The 18,288-nt window shown below is 49.9% G+C and overlaps 1 protein-coding gene across 2 annotated transcripts in view; it reads left to right on the plus strand.

The window, feature by feature from the left end:
* Nucleotides 1–6,956, plus strand: part of TEDC1 (tubulin epsilon and delta complex 1) — a 70,647-nt gene extending 63,691 nt beyond the window's left edge. For both annotated transcript variants that reach the window (XM_050977534.1, XM_050977535.1), the window contains one exon: nt 5,734–6,956. In XM_050977534.1, coding sequence (XP_050833491.1) covers nt 5,734–6,090 — 357 coding nt within the window. In that variant the 3' untranslated portion in view covers nt 6,091–6,956. The remainder of the gene's footprint in view (nt 1–5,733) is intronic.
* The last annotated feature ends 11,332 nt before the right edge of the window (nt 6,957–18,288 follow it).

The following is an 18,288-nucleotide window of genomic DNA, read 5'->3' on the forward strand; positions in this document are numbered from 1 at the left end:
TCCTTTTCAGCTCCCCAGGCACAGAGGCCTTCTTAGACACGATGGGTTTAAAATAAAGCTCGGAAATGAGCGGCCTTTAGGAATACAAAATTCTGCAAGTCAGATGCTGTTTGGTGTTTTCAGAGTTTATGAAATGTGTTAGGTTATTATGCCCTGATGGCAAAGGAGCACGACTTGGTGGCTTGGAGATTGTGTCTGTTTATATTTACTAATTTCCTTTCACTCCCCAACCCCAAAAGACAAGATCTGAGATTTTTCTGTTTGTTCCTTGTGTCTGGGAGCACAAAGGAAGCTCATTGTGTTTTCTGGCAAAGGCAGTCATCACAGTTTGTAGTGCCTGTACAGCTTGGCAAGGATCATTTATATTTCATCCTCCATGCATATGGGGTCTTCTCCGTGTTCATAAGGGAAATATGAGAGGAGGAGTGGACAGATAGGACTGGAGACAGAAAATGTGCCATTTCTAGGGTTGTGCAGTGTGTTTTTCTGAACAATACTGTTGTAGCTGTTTCTGCAAAACTTCTAGAAAAATATGAAAAGATTGTGATTTAAAAGTAATGACACAATTCTGGTCTTTAGCATCCACTTCAAAAGAAATTCCAGCCATTTGTTTGCTATTCCTTCAAGGAATGCCAGCTTCAAGGCAGCAATACAATCATAAAATGGAAATGCTCCTATGATTTCCCCTCCTCTTCCTGGAAGAAGATGTTTGGACCTTTCCTTGCTGCTGCTTTTTAAACCTGCATCTCTATCTAGTGGCTTCCTTCAAGGATGCAACTGTGAGGCTTTCAGGTTGCCATGTGAAGTTTCAACAAGCTGAAATGTTGACTTCCAGCATTTGGGAGATTGTCACTTCAGCTAGGCCATTACTGGGAATGATTTAAGTACCATGATGTGGTTATGTAGATCTCTTCAGCATCTCTTTGGGATGTCTTGCATGTTGGTTACATTCTCTCCAAATAAATTCACACTCAGCTTGCTTTTCAGCAGAAAAATAAATAATTTGTGTGTATTTTTTACTGCATTTTTTATTAGTGAGTTATTAAAAATGGGAGAGAGATCAGCCTCTCTGGCATGATTGCAGACCCTGTGGAATGAAACACAGAGCTCTGGGAAGCTCATTACCAGAAAAGTGCAGGCAAATGTGAGGGAGCTGAGGGGTGCAAGATCTCCTTTTGGGGAGGGATCCAGTGAGCTGAGTGTGGGGGGCATCCAAGCAGGAGATGGAAGCAGAGCTTCGCTAGCAGGAAGGCTGGGGCTGTCCACAAGGCAAATTGTCACATGGTCAGGGGAGGTGAATGTGGGTAACACTGCTCTGGCCTCGAGGCTGTGGAACATGCAAAGAAACTGGAAGGCAGTTTACTCAAAATATGCAATGTTCCCTTTGCCTGACTTGCCCACTGAAGTCATTGTTACAAGATTTATTCAAAGCCAGAGGATTCCCAGGACTGAAAACAGGTGGGATAGTACTGGCTGTTCTTTTCATTCAGCCAGCTACCTTTGGTAGGAGGCATTTCAGAGAAGGTTGGGCTGAGGAGGTGCTGGAGGAGTTGGTCATGTGTGTAGGTGTTTGCAGGCTCAAAGCCTCTTCTGTGCATTGGTGCAAGAGTTAATCCACCACAGTGGATAAGCTAAGCTGCCTGCTCAGCCTGGTGTTTGGATGTGCCTCTCTTTTGGATATTCCCCCTTCTACCTCTGTACTGGGCCCATCCTTTTCTGCTTTGGCCATTTTCCTCAATCAAATGCCAGCCTGAGTGGTTTTGTGAAGGCAGCATGCCAGTGATGTCCCAGGGGAGGGGGTCAGTCCTTTCCATACCTGCTGGATGTCCTGCCTGCCTTGGTTCCACCGTGCCACCACCTGTGTGCCACCCTCCAGCCCACACTGGAGAGGTCTGTCTTATTACACTGCTTGTTCCTGTGCACATTCCTGCTTGTGGACATGCCAGCAGGACCTGTGGCCATGCACACTGCAGCCCTTAGCACCCTGCCAGCTTTGGGGAGCACAGCCCAGGCTGGCTGTCACTTTGGTCCCTTCTGAGTCTGGTACCAGATGCAGTACTGCTCCCTGCAACTCCACTGGTTTGTTGGCTTCTTCTTAGAACATTTAAGTTATTACAGTTTTCCTGTTAGCTTTTAGTTCCTAATACCTTTAGAAGATTGAAGTTATCTAAAGGAGAGCATCTGGGCACTCTCAGGGCAGTTTGGCCACTGTCCTGTGCCAAAGAGCAGCCATGAAATGAAGAGCTGGGAAAGGAGAAGCCAACCCACTGCAGAGGAGGATCTGTGTCCATTTGAAGATGCTGATTCTTCATCAGCTGATTCCCTCTGTGTTTGGAGTGGAATTTCTCCAAGTGCAGCGGGTCCCTTTGGGATGAGGATGGTGCGGTGCAAGTGCAAAAGATGATTATCATGTTGTTGTATTTATTTGGAGAGGATGTGCAGCAGTTTTCAGACAGCAGCCTAATTGGGAATTCAAATTCCAGCTGGTAGATTGAGGCTGAAAGGCAGAGCTGTGGGATGGAAACGGGCAGGCACAAAATGCTGAGGCTCCTAATCTGTTACAATATGTTTGTTTAATACAAAGTGGTCTATTGAGATTGTTTTGCAGAGTAGAATAATCATTGTATGCTGACTAATGGGAGACAGCAAGCTGTTAAAGAGCATCAATTAACCATGCAGGAGGAGATTATTGAGTATTTTCACAAGCATTCAGGATGTGAAGAGTAAAGGATATTGCTTGAAGGTAACCCTCAGAGGTTTTTAGCAGTTGAAATCTATAAACTGCAACAAGAGTAGCTGTGGCCATACATATGTATGCAGAGCCTTCCAAGAACAGAACTGGAGTTAGCTTTCCAGTTCCAGATTGTGCTGATAGGAAATAAATAGTGCTTTGCTGAACTTGTTTTGTTATTTAATATTGATAATTTTAAAAATTTCCCCTCTTAAGTTTTCTCAGGAAACACTGGTCCTCTTTATAGAAGCTAGCATGTGCAACATCCTTATGATGCTTGGGTGTAGGTTCTGTTACCCTTCTGTTCCCTGGCTCTAGGGCTGTTGTCCTTGTCCTTAGAACTGCTCCTGATTGCCTGTAGTAATTCCTGTCCCTGCTGTTGCTGTGGGTCAGAGCTGGATGCACTCAGTGCTGAGAGGAGCATGCTGCTCCTCCATCATGTGCCTTGCTTAATGGATAATAAAATTCTCCAGTTTTGACTGGTGGAGAGTATGAAAACCTATGTTTCATTAAGAATGCTTTTATACAGCCTTAGTGTGCTTCTGCTGGAGTTTAATGTGAAAAATAAATAACATCTTGTGGGCTCTGTTTGCTGAGTGATGTTGTTGTTTGTAACTGATGGGAAATTTTTCCCATCCTGGATTCCAGCGTTAAATCCACTTTGTGCAAACATCATTTTCCATTTATTCATTGGCTGTGGGGAGACCAGATAACACTGAATTTATTTTTTCAGTTTTGTTCCTTCTGAAGTGGTGTTAGAGGATTGCACCTCAGTTATTCTTACAGCCAACAGCAAGAGATGTCCCTGGGATTCCTTGGAGATTATGATAAAGAGGGACTCCTGGTTCTTGGACAAGGACAAAGATAGACTTCTCTCAGCTTCAATTCTCTGTTCAAATGCCTTAATCAACAGAGGTCTCCTTTAACAGATGGTTCTGCATCGATAAAGCCTTTAATGTGTTAGTAAAAATTCAGAGAAATTTACTCCTTTTCTGATTTGATTGATTTTCTTAATCTTCTTTAAGCCGAGGCTGAGGGGTGAGAATAACTCATCAGAAGACTATGGAGAGGATTAATTACTTGGCTGCGAAACTCCTGAAGATATTCTGCAGGAAGATGTGGGATCAGTGAGTGAGGCCCTGGTGAAGTTGGTGTCTGGAGGAATTTAGCTGTGACTGCAGCTGCCACACCTGCAGTGTTTCACTGTCAGAGAGTGCAGACTGATCCCCTGCATGCCATCCCCTGCTGAACTTGTTTCAGTAATAAAACCTTCCCCCTGATCTGGGGGATAAAATTCCTTTCCTTCTCACAGGCAGCAGCTGCTCTGACCCTGAGCAGCTGTAGCTCGACAGGGGGAAATGCTGCAGGTGCTTGTCTGCCTTAGGACTCTTGTCCTTGCAGCTGGGGCTGCTTTGAGCTCTGCCTCATCTCTGGTGCTTCAGAGAGCTGCCAAAATATCCCTGACTTTACAGGGAACTTGTCAAAGCTGTGATGTCTGAGGTACAGATATCTTAATGCAGATCTGCAGATTTAAAACCCCAAGGAGTTGTTCAGCTTCACCCACGGGCAGGAAGGGGAGGGGTTGCAGAGCAATTTCAAGGCTGGAAGGGGTATCATTAGCACTGAGCTTGACCTGAGCTGAGCTTTGGCCAAAGGCTTCATCCCTGGAGCTGCATTGAAGCATTTCATGGTTCATTATCCTCACAGCAGGAAACAGTGTCTTACTCTGAAGCTGAATATCTTAACTCGAATTTTGATCTTCTTATGGCTTTGTCAGCAAAGTCTGATCTTCACCACCTTTTTTCCCCACTTCCTTTTAGGAAGTAAAACAAACAGTGTCTGTCTCCATGAATGGGATATTTTGACCTCTCTAAGGTCAAAATACTCTAAGGTTTGTTTTCTGGGCTGTGGGTCACTGGATGCCCTGCCTGTGACTCCTGCTCTCTGTTTTCCTATGTTTTTTTGAGGCACAAACTCCAGAACTGTGCACCAGTCTCAGGAGAGCTCTGGGATTTGTGCAGGTTGCAGAGGCAGCATCGCTTTTGGGAAACTTTGCTGCTTTTTGACTGAGTTGATTTGGCAGCTTTTTCCATAGCAGAAACAGAAAATCCCATTGGGCCAAGGACCATTTCCCTGAAGGCCTTAGCAGGGGGCCTCTTTTACAGATGTTTCCCCACTGACAAGTGCATTTTGAGATGAGTCACTGAATTCATATTTAATCCACGAATAAAACTGGCAAGGCAATTACCATCTTGCAAGTTCTTCAAATCAAATTGTTGGAGAACATTAAATCAAATGCTTTGGAAAAATCCCAGTATATACAATTGCTTTTATAATCCAGACTGTGATGCTGTCACAAGAGAAGCTTTTATTTTATTGGGGCTTTTCTTCAGTGAAAGTGTGCTGCCTGGTATTCATTTTGGTCTTGGCCTCTGCTTGACTCTGCTCCATTATTTTCCTTTTCCTAATTGTTGCCCCATAATGAGAACTAAGAATTAAGGAATTGTTTGCTTACAGTTGTCACCCCTACTTTTCAGCATTGCCAAGTGCAGGAAACATTTGCAAGCCAAAATAATGTTGTTGTTCACAGGGAAGTTGATCTGTTATGACAACCTGGTGGCTCAAAGCACAACAGGGATGCAGGTGACTCTGCTGGGTCTCCCTTTTTGCTGCATGTGTTTTGCTCTAGAGCCACCCCACCCACACCCAGAGGGAGGGAAGCATGCAGAGACCTTGTATGTAAATCATCACTGGACTGGGAATGTGCAAACAAGTGACCGCAGGCAGCTCCCTGGGTACTGAGGCTGCTGCCTGGCTGAAAGCACTGCTTAGCTTAATTCAGTTTGCTCTGCCACATGCTTTAGTTTACACTCCCAGCTGGCTCCTCTTTTTGGTAGGTCCTAGTCCAAACATGATGTTTGGTGTTGTTTCCCCGGTGGAGGATTTCTTTCACAGAAATGTACTCTACTCTTCCCTTCCTGTTCTTTTTCTTCCCTCTACAGGTGGCAACAAGAGAAGAACTACAGAAGGAGAGGTTCTCTGCCACTGCTAGAAAAGCACAGGAAAGCATTGGACTAAAACTGAGAGGTCTCACATCCCTCTGTGCTCCACAGAAAAACAGAATGCATGGTGTGTGCAGGCTGGTGCTGAGGAACAATCAGCCTGCCAGCAAAATGCCCTTGGGTCAATGTGTGTCCAAGGAGGCTGCTGCAACTGTCAGTGCTGCAGAGGTGATCAGAGAGCTGCAGGTGAGAAAGGCCAGCCTGCAGAGAGAGCTGCAGCAGCTGCAGCAGCAGTGCAGGCACAGGCTGGATGGAATTGCAGAAGGCTTGGAGGGAGTGATTTGTGTCTCCCCTTGAAGACAGAAACCTGGGCTGGAGAAGCAAAGGAATACAGTGGCTTGGTCACATTGTGCAGCCTGGCATGGGGGAGTGTGAACTGAAGAACCAAATGTAATTTCTAATTCTACAGCCTGGGAATCATGACTTGTTACTGCTTTGTGAGTTGTACTGGGGCCACAACCTCAGTGCTCTCTCTGCAGCCCCTTTATTGCTAACCCTGCCAATTAAATTCTGCATTAGTCTTGGTGGGAGTGTGCATAAATCTCCCTTTTATCTTCTGGATTTCTAGTTCTTCTGCCAAGCCCTGGGCTCTTTCACAGTGCTCAGCTGCGAGGCACAGTGTACATCGAGGCTGTGCATTGAAGTACTAATTGCATTCAATATTTTCCAGCAATTGGAAGAGTTCATTAGTCAGAAAAATCCAAGTATTGGAGAACATGAAAAATACCAAGGCTTAGAGAGGTTGGAAATATTCAAGAGTGTGTTGTTTTAATTCAACTGCTCGGAGTATTTGTGGCAGCTTTAATGTAGTCACGATAAAGAAAAACAAATGCCTAATAATAAATAAAGCACTGCACTGATTTCATTTACTGGTGTGATGCACTTGAAGTAATTGGGTTCTCAAAGAGAACAAACTAGAAACCATTCCATCAGATCATGAGTCACAGTGAGATTGATAACTTCTGGACCTGCTTCAGGAAGTTTCTGTGATACAGAAATACAACCCTAACTTCCATGTTCTGTCTCTGAAGGCTTCTTCCCTTGGAACAGTGAAATGCTTTATCTTTGGCCTTAATTCCCTACCCTTTTCTGGTTTGCTTTCACCAAGGAATATTTTTATATTCTAGTTGTACACTTTGAGGAATAAACAGTATTTAAAGAAACCTGTCTGCTTTTCATTTGTGAATTGCTGTGAGCAGTGGGATTTCTTTTGTCTGGGGAAGCAGCCCCTGGGAGCAGGGTGTTTGTGTGTGCTGTGCAAGGCTGTCAGTCACAAGCAGTGTTCCTGCTGGCAGCTGGCACTGGGAGTGACACACAGTCCTGGAGCAGAAACACCCTGTGGGACTGGCTGAGATCCATGTCTGGGGCAGGTGGCCCCAGGCTGCTGCTCCTGGAAGAAACTCCATGGCTTTGAAAAGCCAATCCACACCACTCTGCTTTCCAAACCATCTCTGTAGGTGCAGGGTACCTGTTTCAGGCTGGTACAACTTTGGGCAGGTGTTGGCTCCAGGACTGCTGACATTTAATGCACGAGGGGACTCATTCAGACAGATTTCACAGAAAATTATTAATGAATGGGAGTGAAGCAGTATATCACAGAACTAAGAGTGGCAGCACCAGTCTTTCTCTCTTTGAGTATTTTATATCCTCCTTCAGCTTTTATACAAGGGAATTTTCATACTGCATCACATTTAGGTTTAAAATGTTGCCCTCAAAAGATCTTTTCTTCTCCTGGGATACTCAGCAGAGAAGAGTGAGCAAATATTCTCGAGCATGGCAAGAGCCCTCAGATTTGAGTGCAGGTCTAGCTCATAGCCTGCTGTGGCTTCTCAGGGCTGGCTCAGTGCTGGATGCCAGGATTTATTACCCTGCTGTGCACTGAACCTGACAGGAGTCCCTTGGGGATGACCGATTTCCTGGGATCAGCCCTTTGTCACCACCCACTGAGTGCCCTGTGCCTCGGTGCCAGCCAAGGGTCCCCTTCAGCAGAGGTTGCAACTGGCAGCACCTCGGCCCTGCTTGACCCTGAAGAAGTGTTTTTTTCTCAGGTTGAGAATAGCAGTGCTTAGTGTGTCTGTACAAAGTGTGTGGGATGTGCAGAAGTGCCCCCAGTGACTGGCACAGACCTGCGTGGCACTGCCACTGTGCTGAGTGGCCACACAGAAGTTGTCAGGAGAGCTGGAGCTGCCTGTCCTGGGGGCTGCAGCTGAGGCAACTGAAAGTTCACCTTTCCCCCTGGGCTGCTGTGCTGTGCTGGGTGGTGCTGAGAGCTGGGGGGTCCTGTTTGGATCTGCTGGAACCCATTCTGTGTGGGATTTTCAGGGTCCCCTGCCATTGGGAGGAATGATGAATCTGACTCCATGTTCTCAGAAGGCTAATTTATTATTTCATGATCTAGATTATATTAAAGAATGCTATAATAAACTATACTAAAGAATACAGAAAGGATACTTACAGAAGGCTAAAAGATAATAATGAAAACTCGTGACTCTTTCCAGAGCCTTGACACAGCTGGGCTGCCAATAAGTGAAAACAATTCACATGAAACCAATGAAACAGTCACCTGTTGGTAAACACATTCCAAAGCAGCAAAACACCGGAGAAACAAATGAGATAATTGTTTTCCTTTTTCTCTGAGGCTTCTCAGCTTCCCAGGAGCAAAGTCTCAGGCTTTTCTGGAGGGATTTTTCAGAAAATATGATGGTGACAATTCTGCCCTGCCGTTTGGTTCAGGTACCAACAAGCTAAAACCAGAACAGCTGCTCTGGGCTGGTGAAGGTGGGCCCTGGTGAAGGTCAGCAGTCTGCTGAGAAGAGAGGCAAAGGAAGAAGAGGCTGCAATATTGCTTTCAATATTTTCAATAAATTTATTTGAAACCACTGCCAGCTCAGAACAGGGTGCACAAGATGCTGTAAGGGCACAAGATGCTGTGCTCTCCCACACAGAGTTTTGGAGGGTCATTTTTCCTTTTAAAAATCACAGCACCTCCCCAGGAGCTGGACACACAGGGGCTGAGCTCTGGTCATGCCTTGGTGGCTGGTCACAAATTTTGAGGCATATCAATGCATCTGGAATACAGCTCTCCAGTCCTCATGAGCTTGGTGAGCCATCAGCTGTCCCTCCAGTACTGCTGGGAGCTGACGAGTGATAAACACCACTTAAAAGCCTAAGAAAACATCCCTGGATTAACACCAGCTGCACTGAGGGCAGGAAAGTGAACAGACTGACCACAGCTACCCTAAATGTGGTACAACCTAGGAGCAAATAGGTGTTTGTCACCTCACATGGTTACCATGGTGTTTGTGGTATTTTCCTTTCAGTCACTGGGGCCTGGCACTTTGTCAGCAGCTGAGGATGCTGCAGGAGGGAGAATGGCTGCCCTGGGAGATCATGACAGCCTGCATGCATCTGAAATGTTAGACATTACTTCACAGAAAGGGTAGAGTGTTGTAAACAACACCCTACAGGCTGAAAATAAAGGCAGAAGCTGTCAGGAGGTTTCCCTTTGACATACCACCATGCTGGTTGTACATTTCCTGTGGAAGCAGGAATCTGCCCTAACATTGTTGATGGAGTTGAGCTGAGAAGAATAGGTGGGTGTGGGCTGGGGAAGCTGTGTGAGTGTCTCACTGTGTGCAGGAGGTTGTTGAACTTAAGTGGTGGGGGAATCTGGTGGTGATGCTATCCAAACATTTGCGGTGGGTAGCAGTGGTTTGGTTTGCTTTCTGCTTTGTTTGAAGCAGTTCTCCTGGTAGGTGAATCCTGAAGGGTGTAGTTTGGGTTTGGATCCAGCTGGGAACTAAGTGATGCTGGGAAAGAGAGGAGCCTATGCTGGAAAAGCAGGAGACCAGGTATAAATCAGCACCTGGCAGAGACTCTGCATGTGCTTGTCAGGTCCCCCTGGTGAGGATCAGGCAGAGGAGAGCTGTCCCAGATGTTCACCTGGTGCCAGCTGCCAGCACAGCCTGTCCACATGGAGCCCCCATCACAGCTCCCCCTCCTCGTGGGCTGGGAGCACCTGGCCTTGGCTTCATCCTCTGCTGATGCTTCACTGCAGACAGGCTGAGATGCTGCAGCAGTGTTTAAACCACACTGCTTGTTGGAATTCAGGACATCCCTCTCGCTGTCCTGGATTGCCAGGACCCCTGCCAGGGGGCTCAGAGACCCTGGCACAGAGCCCAAGACACCTGTGACTTTGATTATGACCCATGGAAAAAATTACCAACCTTAGATGAGGATCTGCAAGCCACGAAAGTCCAAGTAGAGTAATAATTAGTTTGTCAAGGGGTGAAAAGTAGATTTTTGGGGTTTTTAGAATGGGGGTTCAGGGGGCAAGATGGAGGAATCTGGGCATGTCCAGCCTTTTTCCTTCCTCTTCTTGGCCTCCACCTTCTGCTGTGATGGTGGCACTTTTGGATTGGTTTAGAGCAGAAGCTCACTGTCTAACACAGGTGATGGGTATTGGGAAGCTATTGTAAATATTGTACACGTGGTTTTTAGTATAAAAACATAACAGTGCCCTGGGGCAGGCAGAGTGCCTCTGTCTGTCCTGCTGAGCGACCTCGGCTGGACAGGAGAAAGAATTTTATAGATAAGGAACAATAAACAACCTTGAGACCGAGAGCTGAAGAGCTCTGACGCCTTCTTCAGTGCAGGGTTGGGAAAAGAGACTTTCCAACTTTTCTCGGGGTCGCTGTGAGCAGCTAAAGCCCCGAGACTGCTGATGGATTGTTTTCCAGCAGAGCCTTAAGAGGAGTTTTTACAGGACTTGTGCAGGCTCTGCTGGGCCAGCACTGTGTTTGTAGGAGAGCACCGTTGAACCCATTGCTCTGATGTAACTGGGCCTTGCTCTCCAAACATCTCGCTAGGAAAGTGGAATTGGCCATAAATACTTGGCTGATAACTCTGGCTCATGCTGTGTAGCTGGAAATGTTCCTCCCCAAATAACTGAGCATGGCTTAGCTGGCAGCCAAAACAGGAGGTTCCTTTTGGGGAGGGCGAGCGCGGCACCTGCAGTCACTGCTCCCTACACGCTGAGCCTGCTGGAAAGAACAACTTAAAGCAACCTGGGCTCAAAATGAGAGCTGCTGTGAGCAGTGATTTCCAGCCTGGAGTGTTTTGGGTTCCCTGTGGGATTCCTCCCCCAGCCCATGCTGGAGGATGAGCTGCTGGCAGCTGTGAGCGTGTGTGTGGCAGTGTGGTGCAGGAGTGAACACATGCCTGATGGCTCTGCTCCCTCTCCTCTGACCCAGCCTGATGGCTCTGCTCCCTCTCCTCTGACCCAGCCTGATGGCTCTGCTCCCTCTCCTCTGACCCAGCCTGATGGCTCTGCTCCCCCTCCTCTGACCCAGCCTGATGGCTCTGCTCCCCCTCCTCTGACCCAGCCTGATGGCTCTGCTCCCTCTCCTCTGACCCAGCCTGATGGCTCTGCTCCCTCTCCTCTGACCCAGCCTGATGGCTCTGCTCCCTCTCCTCTGACCCCGCCTGGTGGTTCTGCTCCCTCTCCTCTGACCCCGACTCTTCCAGCAAGAGCCTGGGGTCTTTCACCCTCCTGCTTCTCCTCCTGGAGCCAGCAGCTTGTATGCTCTGGCAGCGCTGCTGCTCCTCAGCTCACAGCCCAAGCCCTGGTCACTGCTGTCTCACCTCTAGGTTGGGAAGATCCTTGTCCTTGCAGCCCCTCTGCACCCAGCCTGTGTTCCAGCTGCCAGGCCATGGCCAGAGCCCTGTTCCTATCCTAAAGTGTTCTGTTCCCCAGCTGCTTTGAAATGGGAGGCAGGGACAACAAAGGTGTGCACCCTCTTGTGAGCATCCAGGCTCCCATGAAAACTCCTGGCCCAGGCTGGGGATGTCTGGCCTGGCCTCAGCTTCTGTCTCCGATGGGATTTGTGCTACAAATGGTGTAAATTTGTGCTACAAATGGTGTAAATTTGTGCTACAAATGGTGTAAATTTGTGCTACAAATGGTGTAAATTTGTGCTTAAAAATGGTGTAAATTTGTGCTTACAAAAGGCTCTGCCAGCCACACCATCATCCCCCAGCCGTGACGTGACCTCGTCCCACTCAGCCAAGGAGCTGTCACCTTCACTGGCAGAAGGTACCTTCACTGTCAACTGTGCCAGATTATTTCCCAGTGTGAATCCTAGGGTCTGCATCTGGTCCTGCTGGTTTGCTTCCTTCTGAAGGGCTGGAGAGCCCTTGACTTGCCCAGAAACAGCCCTCCTGGAGGTCCAGCTAGACTCTGAACCCGGACAAAGGGAATGCAATAGCTGGGGAAAGGCACCTCCTGTGGTTCCCTGGGCAGTGGGAGGGTCAGCAGGAGGAGGGGGACAGGCATGGCCCCCCAGCAGCCTGGGCTGGGGGGCAGTGGGGCTGGGAAGAAGCTGAGCTCTCTTGGCGGCTCCTGCTTTCATTTAGGATCAAGTACAGCTAAGAAATATTTGAGCATGGCTGCCTGCATAAGAGAGCAGCAATAAGGGATTTACTGGGGTGGAGTCAGAGCAGGCTCTCAGGCCCTGCTAATGCTCCTCTTCTCCCATCTGAGCCTATTAAATCAGCCTGGCTGCTTCACAAGATCCCTGCTTTGCCTTGCTCAGCTGCTCTGGAGGTAGCAGAGCTGAGAATCCTCTGGGAAAACCACAGGGCTTAGGGAGCAGTGCAGGGAGGGGGCTGTGGGGCATGAGCAGGGCTGTGCCAAACACCAAGCACCCTTTATGTTACAAACACAAATCCAAGGGGAAAAGCTGGTATTTTCTGCCATTCCAACTGCTCAGTTGGCAAAATCTCCAGCACTTGATGGGGCTAAGTCGAGGACTTTGCTTAATCCTACCAGCCTCTTGTCCTCCCTGTGGCACTTGCAGCTTTCCTGGGCCATGAGCCAGGGGGTGCCAGGGCTGTGCTGACAGCCAGGTCCCAGGAGGACACAGGGCACGACAGATCTGGCTATGGAAGGGCAGGGACAGAAGTTTTCTTGGGAGCTGTTCCATGAAGGCTCCTTGTAGAGCCAGGCTGGCTGGAGCATGGTGTGGGAGCTGGTGTGTCCCAGCCTGGGGTTCCTTCCTGCTGCTCTGGCCCCAGTGGCAGGGAGGGGTGAAGGCAAGCCTGTGTTTTCTGTGAGCTCAGCAATCAGTGCCTCTTGCAGGTCCTGGAAGGGCTTGGCTTTTCCAGGCTGCACCACGGATGACATGGCAGGTCCTCTACTGCCATGGGCTCAGCAGGGAGGGGGAAGAAGCCTTGGGCTGAGCACGGGCTCTGAAGCTCAGTTCATCCTGTGGTGGCACAAGCTGGCCTGTGACTCCTGGGGCAGGAGCTGCCTCTGACCCAAGGGAATCAGCCTTGACTTGTGTGAGGTGTGGGAGAGCCACGAGCCTGAGGAGGTTCACTCTGGAAGAATGCTTTGCAGCCCTGAGGTGTGACATTAATTCATCAGTGTCCTCTAAGGAAAGGAGCTTTCTAATTAATTTTTATAGAAGTATCTTTCTTGTTTACACTGATTAATATTAAAAATGCTAATATGTATTTTTTAATGCTAACCACTGGCAAGGAGACCATGCTATCACCCTTGATTAATGCCAGCTTTCATAGTGTTGACACAGTGCCTTCTTGCTTCCCAAACCCCTTTTAAAAATGAAAATAGACTCTAAAGCCCCCACTGAGGGGCCCAGTCAGCCTGGGGGCTGGGGCAGATGTCCTGGCCAAGGCTGTGTGCCTCTCTTCTTGCCTGCTGGGTGCCACCACAGGGGACAGGGCAGCATACCCAGCCCGTGCTGTGCATGCTGATATCTCCTATTAAACCCTGCTTCCCTGCAGTTTCAGGGCATGCATTTATTTCAGGCTTGTAGAGGTTTCCATTTGTATTCCCCCATTTCTGTTGCTACCCTCTCGAGGCCAAGGCCAGCAACCAAAGGCATCATAACAATAAAGCTCCACTGCGAGTTATTTGCTTGGCATCACTGCGTCTGCCAAACAGCAATATTAATTTTGGCTCTCAGTGAGGGAAAGAGTCTTCTGATTAGCCACGGGGGCAGCATTTGTTCTAGAAATCAGCCTTTAATAGGCCTTTATATCATGCTGTAATTCAGGTTGCTAAGGCAAGAAGAGCTTTTCATTGACACGTTTGGGGTCCCACCCCCGGGCTGGGCACAGGGTGAACACAGACCTGTGTCCTGGTGGGAAGGCAAAGGCCATGGTTTGCACTGGGGGTGCTTCGAGAAAGGGTGGGGAGGGACAGCATCACCCCAAGGTGCCATCCCTGTGGGGCCAGCCAGCCCTGTGGGGATGCACTGCCCTGCTGCTCCCCTGGGCCCTGTGATGGGGACAGGGACAGGGACAGGCTCCCTGGGCTGGGAAGCTTCCCAGGGAGGAGATCCCAGCCCCGAGGGGGTTGGAGAACACACTTTGTGCAAGAGCACGCTGCTGCCCCCAGCCAGGGCCGTGCTGCAGTGGCGGGGACAGGGGTGGCTGTGACTTATGGCCCCACAGCAGGGATTCCTCTCTCCCCTGTGCTTCATCTTCTTCGGAGATGATGGTGCTATTTAAAAACCAGCTCTCTCCCATCCCCTTCAGGAGAGACTCTGGGCAGAGGTTTCCTGGTGCTGCCTTGGCAGTGCCTAAGGCAGTCAAGCTGTGAGTGTTTAATGTGGGCAATAAATACTGAGCCTGCCCTGAGGAGCTTGTGGGGGCAATTCCCTGTGCCAGCTGCAGCCCAGCCCTGCAGCCCAGCCCTGCTGCCCACATCCTGTGCTGCTCTCACACAGCCCTGGCTGCATCTGCACTGGGCCCTGGCTCCTCTGCAGGGTCTGGGGGCCCTGGCAGCTCCCTGACCACCAGCAGTGCCCTGCATTTTCCTTCTCTCTCAGCACCGTTTTCTCAAGCACTGGAATGTGGCACCAGGCTCTGAGCTCTGTTTTTCTGCCAGGGACCCTGCAGAGCACAGCAGTGCCTGTGGCAGCCCATGGGTGGGCACAGGTGGGAGCCAGCTTCTATCCACTGGCTGCTCAGGGGGAGGCAAATGCCCTGGGCAATGCTGAGGGAGCAGATGGCATTGAATTTCTAAGCCTAAAGATGCTTTTTTAAAGTTTGGGGTTTTTTTCCCCATCAATTGCTCAGAAATTGTTTTGAAAAAGTGGGTTAGAGCAGAGCAAGGAACAGGATTTTGCTGTTTTGGCTGCAGGGACTCTGTGTGCTAATAAATTATCCAAAGGACCTGTGTCCCCCTCAGAGTCCTGCTGTAAGAGATGCTATGACTGCCACTCCTCCCTTCCATTGCCACCTCTGGCTGTGGGGACGGGGCCTGTCCCTGCTCACCCGCCTCAGGAGCAGCCCCAGCCAGGAAAAGCCAGGCGATGTCACCAGGCTGTAGCTGCTGTCCTCTCCCAGGTCCCTGGGATGGGAGCCGAGGTGTGTGCTGCTGGGAGGGTGGCACAGGGTGCTCCAGGGCTGCATTCACCTGCTTCGTGCCCAGCCAGCCTGGATGCCACCAGGGAGCAGAGGCAGCTCTGGGCTGAGCTCAGGGAGGGTTTTGGTGCCAGTGCACAGCCTGGCAGCCTGGCTGGCACAGGGGGCTGCTCCCAGGAACCCTTGGAACTGCAGGCAGAAGGCTGCAGTCAGGCAGGAGCTTGCTTATCCTACAGTTGGAACATTTCGGCTTTGCTCAGTGGGAACATTCCAGTGTCCAGTTCTGGCCCCTCAGTTTGGGAAAGATGTTGAGATGCTTGAGCACATTCAGAAAAGACAATGAGGCTGATGAGGGGCTGGGAACACAAACCCTGAGGAATGTTTGAAGGAACTGGGGCTGTTTAACCTGGAGAAAAGGAGACTCAGAGGTGAGCTTATTGCTCTCCACAACTTCCTGAAGGGAGGCTGTACACAGGTGGGGTTGGGCTCTTTCTCCAGGTAGCACTGAGACTCTGGTAGACAGAGCCAGAGGACACAGCCTCCAGCTATGTCAGGGAAGGTACAGGTTGGATATTAGGAAGAAATTTTTCACTGAAACAATAATAAAGTACTGGAATGCTCTTCCCAGGGAGGTGATAGAATCACCATCTCGGGATGTGTTTAATAAAAGACTGGACATGGCACTTAGTGCTATAGTCTGGTTGAGGTGTTAGGGCATGAGTTGGACTCGGTGATCTTAGAGGTCTCCTCCAACCTCATTATTCTTTGATTCTGTGTGATATGTAGGAATTTTCCTCAGCTGTTTCTGAAGAACTGCCACCATCCACTCCTCGAGATGAATATCATACCCACAATGTTATCGTTTCATAAAACAATATTTCTTTAATAATATCAAGTTTTAATGCCATTTCAAGTGTGGTTTTGTGTGGGAAGTACAAACCTTTAGGGATGCTTATTTGATAAGGAAGCCCTGCTTGTCTGATAACTTAGGACCTTTCCCACCACTCAGGATCCCCAGGGTCATGCAGAGCTCCTGGGCAGAAGCAAGCAGCACCGTGTTCGTATGCTTTTGTTTGGAGCAGGAGACAGGGATGTGTGCCGGGAATTAGGCAGTGCCAGCCTGCCTGACTCCCAGGGCAGGTTCAGCCCAGCAATCTGCGTTTCACTCCTCCTCCCGCCCCTCTGCTGCACTCCGACACCGCGCGTGGCTGGCATTCAAAGCAAGAGAGGAATTATGAATTATTTCAGCTAGATCTGAAGCTTGCAATCATTTCAGTCTCCAAAATATTCGGTGCAGGGTCATCTAGATAACATCCCCAAAATTCAGTCCTGTAATATGTAATCAAATAATCAGGTAGTCTGGATTTCAGCTGAGTGGTTTTTTTGCTGTTGTTGTTGTTTTTTGTTTGGTTTTGTTTCCCTTTTATTTTTGGATATCGCTGCTGCCCTGATCCCTCTCAGGCTTACACTGTGTGATGACACGTTCACACACGAAGGGAAAATTCCTGGCACCTCTGCCGGAGCTGCACATCCCAGGCGCCCTTCAGCTCGAGAAACAAACTAATACAAGATAAAAGGGAATTACGGGTGTAATAAAAAGGATTATTTTTCCACAGGACAGGCCGTGTGTCTTCAGCCCCGCTCTACAGAGCATCTCTCAGCCTCACTAAGTGTCAAATGAAATGGGCTAATGGAATGGATTAGGATCTTAATAGCACATTTGATTAGTGATGCTCTCACCTCCGGGCACCCTCTCGTGTGTGTTAATGGCGCTGCGGGGACAACTGCCCAAAGAGCGCGTTAATGAGCCGGAGCTCCGGCAGAGCCCCTGGCAGCCCGCGGGGAAAGCCGTGTGTCCGTCCGGCGCGGGAAGGGTGGACAGGGAAAGCCGTGTGTCCGTCCGGCGCGGGAAGGGTGGACAGGGAAAGCCGGGTGTCTGTCCGGCGCGGGAAGGGTGGACAGGGAAAGCCGTGTGTCCGTCCGGCGCGGGAAGGGTGGACAGGGAAAGCCGGGTGTCTGTCCAGCGCGGGTGGACAGGGAAAGCCGTGTGTCCGTCCGGCACGGGAAGGGTGGACAGGGAAAGCCGTGTGTCCGTCCGGCGCGGGAAGGGTGGACAGGGAAAGCCGTGTGTCCGTCCGGCACGGGAAGGGTGGACAGGGAAAGCCGTGTGTCTGTCCAGCGCGGGAAGAGTGGACAGGGAAAGCCGTGTGTCTGTCCGGCGCGGGAAGGGTGGACAGGGAAAGCCGTGTGTCCGTCCGGCACGGGAAGGGTGGACAGGGAAAGCCGTGTGTCTGTCCGGCGCGGGAAGGGTGGACAGGAAAAGCCGTGTGTCTGTCCAGCGTGGGAAGGTGCACGTCTGTGTCTGGAAGGAAGGAAAGAAAAAAAAATAAAAAGAGAAATGCTAATATTTTTTTGTCTGACGGTGGAAAAAAAGCCGGTCTGTTCTTAACTGATCCCCGTAGGAGGGCCTGACATTTGGTGATGGATGGGGATGTGTGAGGGCGGCTGCTGTGCTGAATGCAGCCGCGGAGTCCTGCGAGAACGTGCTGGGATCATACCCGAGCGCTGCGGGCTCGGTGTCACCGCCGGCTCGGGCACGGCGACAAGTGCTCAGCCTCAGCCCAATGTAATTAACGTAATTAACGCTCCCCGGAGCGGCACGGTGCAATCAGTGTCTGCCACTCATTGAGGTGATGATGCTCCGGAGGGCTTGTAGGAGGATGCGGGGATGGATGAGGGCAGGGATGAGGGGAGGGATGCAGGGATGCAGGCAGGGATGTAAGGAGGGATGCAGGGGGGATGCACGCAGGGATGCAGGCAGGGATGAGGGCAGGAATGCATGGAGGGATGCAGGCAGGAATGCATGGAGGGATGCAGGCAGGGATGCAGAGAGGGATGCAGGCAGGGATGCAGAGAGGAATGCTGCAGGCTGGGCACCAAGGCTTCCATGTACCACAGCTGTGCCAGTGCCTCCCCCCTGCCTCTGTGGTGCCCAAATAACTCCTGAACAAATTCTCATAATGTTTCTTATTTCGGTGTCAGGCAGTAAATAACACAGAGCCATAAACAGTTAGGATGCTGTAGGGAGGCAGGGGTTATAAA

Source organism: Serinus canaria, chromosome 8, assembly GCF_022539315.1.
Source record: "Serinus canaria isolate serCan28SL12 chromosome 8, serCan2020, whole genome shotgun sequence".
Taxonomy (NCBI): domain Eukaryota; kingdom Metazoa; phylum Chordata; class Aves; order Passeriformes; family Fringillidae; genus Serinus; species Serinus canaria.